An 8,887-nucleotide genomic window follows, 5' to 3' on the forward strand; every position below is an offset into this window, starting at 1 on the left:
GAATATCGACTCCGATCGTCTCAAAACCAAAATGAATAAAGAGAAAGAATGCCCGTGTGTCGGTCCTACTTATTGATTCAAAACTGCCTACTCAGGGTGCTTCGCTGGTTACGTTGGTTGCTCGGTGGCGTCGGTTGGGTCGATGCCACCCAAAGTGCTGACGGTGCAGATGCCGGTGCAGTGCCTCGTATGTAGGTCTATGGTTGGTGGCGTGCTACGTGTGTAACTGAATCTATGACAAAAGGTCGAAAGACATAAGGTCGAAGGACAAAAGGTCGAAGGACAAAAGGTCGAATGGACAAAAGGTCGAATGGACAAAAGGTCGAATGGACAAAAGGTCGAATGGACAAAAGGTCGAATGGACAAAAGGTCGAATGGACAAAAGGTCGAATGGACAAAAGGTCGAATGGACAAAAGGTCGAATGGACAAAAGGTCGAATGGACAAAAGGTCGAATGGACAAAAGGTCGAATGGACAAAAGGTCGAATGGGACAGAAGGTCGAATGGACATAAGGTCGAATGGACAAAAGGTCGAATGGACAAAAGGTCGAATAGAACAAAAGGTATAATTGACAGTAGACAATTTGGAAGACATGATAAAGTGGTCAGTAAAACGACAATTAGCTTATACACTCAAACCTCCTGTTATTCCCGCCACGTCAACAGACGCGTCTAGCCTCAGCGGCCCCACATCTACAATACCGTGACCACACCCATGCGTTCAACAGAGGGATTGGAATAGATAATAACGAGGAGGAAGGACACAGATACAGCGAATGGAGAAAAACAATTGTAAACATTCGAGACTAAGCAGAAGCGCTGTGAAGTGAAAGAATTTATATGAAATTAAGCCTATGTTCTATTGTAAACCTACTTAAATCTATATTTGCTATTATTATAAGAAGATTTCGTACCAGGTACGGCAGTTTGAGAGCTTATTCTATACCTATTTATGCAGTCAGATAACGACCTTGATTAAGACTAAATGATGCTTACTTTACTATGATTACTTGCAGCTAATATAATTCATCTAGCTCAAATATTATTATTGCAGCTAATACTGCAAGATTATTGCTAGAAACTGTTTATTAAAGTCTAAGGTGAGCATACGCAATATTCAACATATAGGTAAAACTCAAACTACCTTATTTATACATCTAGGTGCTAGGCCTTCAGTTAAAAGTGAATTACTGCTGCAGTTTACTATACTTTTGTTGCTTAACCCTAAGGTGAGCGTATCTCTAATTGCTATAAATAGAGCTCATTAAAATATTTTTCTAAATCTAGGTATTTAGCCTGAAATTTGTAATCCTATCAGCTTCAAGAAAACTTTATCGCGGAAACGAATCATCAAACGTAAGAAATACTGTAATTATTTGAAACTATGTTGATTAATTAGTTAATTGAAATCTCCGCAGGAATTTGTAATTTACCTTCAATCGCCCGAATAAATTGACAAAATCACGATTCGTTTATCGCTCGCCAACATCTTACAAATTCGTTTGGTCGTGATGTCTGGCAAGAGATCCAACTCCGGATCAGGAAGGAGCTCCGCTATACCTGTGCTTATCGGTAGAGGGGAAACGAGAGAGTGCGTGACCAGGTCAGCAGATGGATTGACGAGTGGAACAGTTGTAACAACACGTGAAGCAGTGGCAGTAGCTACCGGCGACAACCCCATTGTTACTGCAAAAGCAACAATTGCAAATAATGCAGCGGTCGTGACGAGCGACGCAATGGATGTCCAGCTAGCAGGCGCAACGTGCGCTGCCGCAAATATTGCTAATCGTGAGTACTATTCACATAAAGGCGCGGTCTCGAAGCAAACGACTACTGCCGCCAAATCTAATCCTAAATCTTCTAACCATCGCGCACCTATTGTGGTCAGGCGTAATCCGAAGCGTCTCGCGCGGCCTGACCGGTATAGTCACTGTGAGGTATGCGCAGAACGAGATAATAGTAGAATGGTGCAGTGTGACCGTTGTGAAAGATGGTTCCACTTCTGTTGCGTAGAAGTCACCGAAGGAATCGCTGATATTAGCTGGGACTGCCCGCTCTGTCCACCCGACGAACAGGAGGCTACAGTCGAGAACGTTAGAGGGCCCATCAGTGCTGAAAAACCAACCACGAAGGAGTCCGGCTCCATGAAATCTCATGGGAAGAAAAGCAGTAAACGGAGCGAGCAACGCAAGATGGAACTAAGACTGCAGAAGCTGGAGGAGCAAAAGCAGTTGGAACAAAAGTTCCTGGAGGAGAAATACAAGATCCTGGAAGAGCTGGATAGTGATACGGAGACGGACATTAGTGATGTTGAGCTAGAAAAGATGTCAAAAATTTCTGAATGGATTAGGAGTACGGATCGTGCTGGTGCCATCGAGGATTCTGGCGTTGAAGCGGAAGATCCTCTCGAAAACCCAAAGGTTTCTCAGGGCGCTATCAGACGATCAGCAGCGATCGAAGATCCAGAGGTAAATCAGCAACATCGGGTGTTCGGAGCCCACCGTCAAACAATGGCAAAATTTGTTCCCGAGCAACGCTCAACACCACAACCAACAATCCAATACTCAGCGAAGCCTATAAGTGGACAGTTTCCTATGCGCTCGGCAGGCATGCCCAGTATGCCGTCTTCACCCCGACCCGTACTAGCCTCAGGTATACACCCAACACAAGAACCGGAATTGAGCCCCGCGGAAGCTACAATATTGCTCAACCGCAGCCAGCTTGCTGCACGACAAGCAGTGTCGAAGGATCTACCTGAGTTCGATGGGAATCCTGAGGACTGGCCGCTATTTATTTCGATGTATACTTCATCAACTCAGATGTGTGGATTTTCGAATGATGAAAACATGTTGCGGCTCCGCAAATGTCTGAAAGGAAAGGCTTTGGATGCCGTAAGATGCCGCTTGCTGCATCCCTCCAACGTCACTGGTGTACTTGCAACACTGAAAATGCTCTATGGTAGGCCGGAAGCGATTATACAATCTGCAATCAGAAAAATTCGCTCTTTATCTCCTCCGGATATCGATCGTTTGGAGAGCTTGGTCAGCTTCGCGTTGACCGTAGAAAATCTGGTGTCTACAATTGAAGCTTGTGGAGTTCAAGACTTTGTGTACAACGCGTCATTGAAGTGCGAGTTAATAGATCGATTACCATCGACTTTGAAGTTGGATTGGGCCAAATACTGCAGAGGCAATCCAGCTCCAAATCTTTTGGACCTTAGTACCTGGCTATATTCCCTAGCTGAAGACGCAACTGCGGTCATGCAAACATCAACCAATATTCCACGTGTCAAAGGCAACAAGAAAGACATGTTTCTCAACATTCATTCCGAAACCAATGACGATCGCCCCGAAATTCCAACTTTAACGCCGGACTTCCGAGGCAGTCGCGGATCGACCATCGAGTGCTTCGTGTGCAAAGGTTCATGCCCATCGCTCGTTAAATGCAAGCGCTTTGTTGAGCTTAGCTATGAGTCAAAGTGGGCAACAATCCGTGAAGCAAAATTGTGCCGCAAGTGTCTCCGGAAGCATAATGGATTATGCAGACAACAGTCAGCATGCGGAATCAATGGCTGCACGTATCTTCATCATCCCCTACTTCATTCTGAGAAAGCAGAAGCGACTAAGAATATCCCCCGACAAAGCGAAGCTGCAACAAATACAAGCTGTAATATTCACCAAACGCAGACTAACGATGTACTGTTTCGGATCGTACCAGTGATGCTTCATGGCCCATTGAAGTCAATTCAAACCTACGCCTTCATCGATGAAGGGTCTGAACTCACGCTTATGGAAAATTCTCTTGCGAAGGAGCTCGGATTGCACGGATCCCGAAAGGCACTCTGTTTGAAATGGACGGGGGATATTAGACGAATAGAGGATGAGTCTCAGCAAGTGGAATTGGATATTTCGTCAACAGGAAACTCTGCTCAGATGTATAAACTGATGGATGTTCGCACCGTACAGAACCTGCAACTCCGCCCTCAAACGTTGCACGCACCCGAGCTGCAAGGCCGGTATCGTCACCTCGCTGGAATTCCTGTAGAATCGTACATCAATGCAAGCCCACAAATTCTAATAGGACTGGACAATGCGCAGCTTGGTTATGCGTTCAAGAGCCGAGAAGGAAAGCCGTTCGAACCGATAGCCGTCAAAACACGCCTTGGGTGGATTGTTTATGGGAGCTGTACGTCCAATCATCACTCCGAAAATCACGTTAATTTTCATGGTCTGCAAGCATGTGAGTGCAACGGAGCAACCGATGACACTCTCCACGCAGCAATGAAAAGTTATTTTGTCCTCGACAGTCTTGGCATTACACAGCCAGTCAAATTGCCGCTCTCAGTAGATGATCAACGCGCCATGAACATTCTAGAATCAGTAACGTGCCTTAGAGATGGACGCTTTGAGTCGGGGCTCTTGTGGAAGTACGAAAACGTGAGGCTCCCCGAGAGTAAAGTAATGGCTCTTAGAAGGTGGGAATGCCTGGAAAGACGAATGAAGAAAGACGAAAAATTATCAGAAGCACTGCACGCGAAAATGGCCGAGTATGTTGAAAAGGGGTACGTTCGTAAACTGACCGAGAAGGAACTAAGCATCCGTCATGCACGTGAATGGTATCTGCCGGTATTCCCGGTTTACAATCCAAATAAACCTGGGAAATTGAGGTTAGTTTGGGACGCAGCAGCAACGGCCCAAGGAATCTCTTTGAACGCAGTCTTATTGAAAGGACCCGATCTAAACTCGTCCTTACTATCCATTCTAATCCAATTCCGTGAATTCCGAGTTGCAGTATGCGGCGACATACGAGAAATGTTCAACCAAGTGCTGATGAAGGAGGAGGATCAACATTGTCAAAGATTTTATTGGAAGGAAAACGTGGAAAAGGCAGTACCAGACGTGTATGTCATGAGAGTAATGACCTTTGGCGCTAGTTGTTCGCCAACGACGGCACAATATGTTAAAAACATAAATGCAAAGCGATTTGAACACGAATGTCCAGAAGCAGTCAACGTTATTGAGAAAAAGCACTATGTGGACGATATGCTTGTCAGCTTCGAAACGGAGGAAGAGGCAGTGGAGGTAACGCAGCAAGTAAAGCGTATCCACTCAGCGGGGGGCTTCGAAATGAGGAATTGGCTATCAAACTCACCAAAAGTGACGGCGTCTTTGAAGGAAATATCGATCGAAGAGAAGAATCTTGGCATCGGAGAAGAAGGTGTAACTGAAAAAGTGTTAGGTCTCTGGTGGAATACATCAACGGATTGCTTCATTTTCAAAGTGTCATCACGATATGATCCAGACTTGCTGTCCGGCAATCGTCGACCGACTAAGCGCGAAGTATTGCGAACGCTAATGATGATATACGACCCATTGGGGCTCATCGCACATTTCCTCATGTACGTTAAGGTTTTGCTCCAAGAAATTTGGAGGTCATCGATTGGGTGGGACAGCGCCATAGAAGATCCGCAGTTCGAAAAATGGCTGTTATGGCTGAAGGTGTTACCCGAGGTGGCAAACGTTCGTATTCCTCGATGTTACCGCAGTGTTGTATCTTTGGGAGATGACTGCAACGTCCAAATGCACACCTTTGTGGATGCTAGCGAGAACGGCTTTGCAGCGGTCGTCTATCTCAGATTCGAACAAGGAGGCACGGTCGAAACATCGTTCATCAGTGCAAAAACGAGAGTAGCCCCTTTAAAGTTTCTTTCCATCCCACGCTCAGAGCTGCAAGCGGGCGTACTTGGAGTTCGTCTGGCAAACAGTGTTGCCCAGTCACTCTCCATAAAAGTAGCAGAACGCTTTTTCTGGACTGACTCCAGAGACGTTATTTGCTGGTTAAATGCTGACCATCGAAGATATAGCCAGTTCGTAGCGTTCCGTGTAAGTGAAATAATGGAAACTACTGAAAGGAAGCAGTGGCGATGGGTTCCAACAAAATTTAATGTGGCCGACGAAGGTACCAAATGGGCACGTTATCCAGATCTCAATGCTGGAAGTCGTTGGTTCCAGGGACCAAACTTCCTCTTACGTGCAAAGGAACAGTGGCCCTCTGTTCAAGTGAATGGTTCAACGGATACTGAGCTTCGTGCGCATTTGCTGACTCACACCAGCACAACAGAATCAATTGTGGTACCAGAAAACTTCTCCAAATGGACAACTATGGTACGCAGTACAGCATACGTTTTTCGCTACATAAGTAACTCGAAGCAGATGATCAAAGCCAAGCCTCGTACTTGCGGTCCGCTATCACAGCAAGAGTTAGCAAGAGCCGAGAGTTATCTCTATCGTTCCGCTCAGACTATGGAATACGTTGAAGAACTGACAATTCTCGTCAACAATCGCTCAAAACAGACAGAGAAAAAGCAAATCCCGAAGAGCAGTGCAATCGCCTATCTCTGTCCATTTCTTGATGAAAACGATGTGTTAAGAGTGCGTGGACGAACCGGCGCTTGCCCGATGATCAATTTCGATGCTGCTAACCCTATAATCCTTCCCAAGAATCACTACATCACCTGTCTGATAGTACTTCATTATCATCGCCAATATCATCATCAAAACCATAATACCGTACTCAATGAAATTCGGCAACGGTACAGGATTGCTCGTCTCAAGTCAGTCTATAATACAATTCGGAAACGGTGTCAAGAGTGCAAGAACAATAACGCGACTCCACAACCCCCAGCCATGAGTGATCTGCCTCCAGCGCGTCTAGCCGCCTACTCTCGTCCATTCACGCACATGGGTGTTGATTATTTTGGACCAGTCACGATATCGATTGGACGAAGAACGGAGAAACGATGGGTGTTGATAGCAACTTGCTTGACCGTCCGTGCAGTTCACTTACAAATTGCCCACACACTCAGTACCGATTCTTGTATCTCAGCGCTTCGCAATGTAATGGCCAGAAGAGGTATACCGGCAGTGATATACAGCGACCAAGGCACTAATTTTCGAGGCGCTAACCGAGAGCTGAAAGTAGCCGTGGAGTATCTAGATAAAAATCGTTTAATGACCGAGTTCACCACTCCTCATACCAGGTGGAGTTTCAATCCACCGGCCGCCCCACATATGGGAGGGGCGTGGGAACGCCTGATTCGAACGGTCAAGCAAAACCTCAGCAAGTTACTCCCAAGCAATACCCCTACCCTTGAAGTTTTCGAAAATGTGTTGATCGAAGTGGAGAATGTCGTCAACTCGCGACCACTGACTGGCATTCCTTTAGATGACGATGAATCTCCGGTTCTTACTCCAAACCACTTCTTGGTAGGTTCATCCAATGGGTTAAAACCATGGGTACCATTTGATGACAGTTCCAAGGCACTCAGAAATTGCTGGCAACTATCGCAAACATTGGCTAACCAGTTCTGGAAGCAATGGCTTCGAGACTATCTACCAACGATTACTCGCCGGACTAAGTGGCTTGTGCCCGCCAAACCAATCGAAGTAGGGGACATCGTTATCATCGTAGATCCGAGTTTTCCGAGAAATTGTTGGCCAAAAGGCCGTGTGATTGCCACGAGACCAGGAGCTGATGGCCAGGTAAGGTGGGCCACCGTGCAGACTACCAGTGGCATCTACGAGCGCCCAGCGGTGAGACTCGCCGTGCTTGACGTTGGCGTTCGTAAGGATACACCTCATCAAGATCATCGGCGTATTCCGGGGGGGAGTGTTATTCCCGCCACGTCAACAGACACGTCTAGCCCCAGCGGCCCCACATCTACAATACCGTGACCACACCCATGCGTTCAACAGAGGGATTGGAATAGATAATAACGAGGAGGAAGGACACAGATACAGCGAATGGAGAAAAACAATTGTAAACATTCGAGACTAAGCAGAAGCGCTGTGAAGTGAAAGAATTTATATGAAATTAAGCCTATGTTCTATTGTAAACCTACTTAAATCTATATTTGCTATTATTATAAGAAGATTTCGTACCAGGTACGGCAGTTTGAGAGCTTATTCTATACCTATTTATGCAGTCAGATAACGACCTTGATTAAGACTAAATGATGCTTACTTTACTATGATTACTTGCAGCTAATATAATTCATCTAGCTCAAATATTATTATTGCAGCTAATACTGCAAGATTATTGCTAGAAACTGTTTATTAAAGTCTAAGGTGAGCATACGCAATATTCAACATATAGGTAAAACTCAAACTACCTTATTTATACATCTAGGTGCTAGGCCTTCAGTTAAAAGTGAATTACTGCTGCAGTTTACTATACTTTTGTTGCTTAACCCTAAGGTGAGCGTATCTCTAATTGCTATAAATAGAGCTCATTAAAATATTTTTCTAAATCTAGGTATTTAGCCTGAAATTTGTAATCCTATCAGCTTCAAGAAAACTTTATCGCGGAAACGAATCATCAAACGTAAGAAATACTGTAATTATTTGAAACTATGTTGATTAATTAGTTAATTGAAATCTCCGCAGGAATTTGTAATTTACCTTCAATCGCCCGAATAAATTGACAAAATCACGATTCGTTTATCGCTCGCCAACACCTCCATTTAGGTAGGATCCATTTAGGTAAAATCTATTTAGGTCCCTCCATTTAGGTAACGTTACCTAAATGGAATTTGATTGTGTTCAGATCAGTTGGAGTACTTAAGATTAGGTTTAAGGTTGGTTTACGGGAAAGAAGTAGTATGTGGTGTTAGGGGGTATGGGGGAGGGGGATGCAATGTTGAGATATGCCCCCTAAACACCCCCCCCCCCCCCCCCCTTCCATGCAGTGTTGAAAAGTGTCAGTATCCAGCCTCATTGATATAAGTAACTACTATGCTAACCATCCTTCCATCATTCAATTGATATCAGCTCCAGCATTGATGACGTCAAACCCGACATCAACCTATCATTCACCTGTTTTTATTTTG

General features: G+C 45.1%; 1 protein-coding gene across 9 annotated transcripts; it reads left to right on the forward strand.

Moving 5' to 3' along the window:
* Positions 1 to 254: 254 nt before the first annotated feature.
* On the forward strand, positions 255 to 8,652 carry LOC115267228 (uncharacterized). 9 transcript variants are annotated; one of them, XR_009999155.1, is made up of 4 exons: positions 675 to 8,126; positions 8,188 to 8,255; positions 8,314 to 8,382; positions 8,445 to 8,652. XR_009999155.1 is itself a non-coding variant. In XM_062859445.1 (4 exons), exon 4 carries the CDS (start codon positions 1,512 to 1,514, stop codon positions 7,731 to 7,733), a length of 6,222 nt encoding a protein of 2,073 aa, XP_062715429.1. In that variant the 5' UTR covers positions 675 to 1,100; positions 1,162 to 1,229; positions 1,288 to 1,356; positions 1,419 to 1,511; the 3' UTR covers positions 7,734 to 8,652. The 9 variants fall into 9 exon arrangements, 4 of the variants coding, with proteins under 4 accessions (XP_062715425.1, XP_062715429.1, XP_062715427.1 ...); XM_062859445.1 differs by having other exon boundaries at positions 675 to 1,100; positions 1,162 to 1,229; positions 1,288 to 1,356; positions 1,419 to 8,652; XR_009999154.1 differs by having other exon boundaries at positions 675 to 7,890; positions 8,043 to 8,126; positions 8,188 to 8,652.
* Positions 8,653 to 8,887: the final 235 nt, after the last annotated feature.

This window comes from Aedes albopictus, chromosome 3, assembly GCF_035046485.1.
Source record: "Aedes albopictus strain Foshan chromosome 3, AalbF5, whole genome shotgun sequence".
Lineage (NCBI taxonomy): Eukaryota > Metazoa > Arthropoda > Insecta > Diptera > Culicidae > Aedes > Aedes albopictus.

What these genes read in the sequence shown, in the direction of transcription:
- LOC115267228 (XM_062859441.1), top strand. Translation starts at nt 1,512, where the DNA reads ATGTCTGGCAAGAGATCCAACTCCGGATCAGGAAGGAGCTCCGCTATA.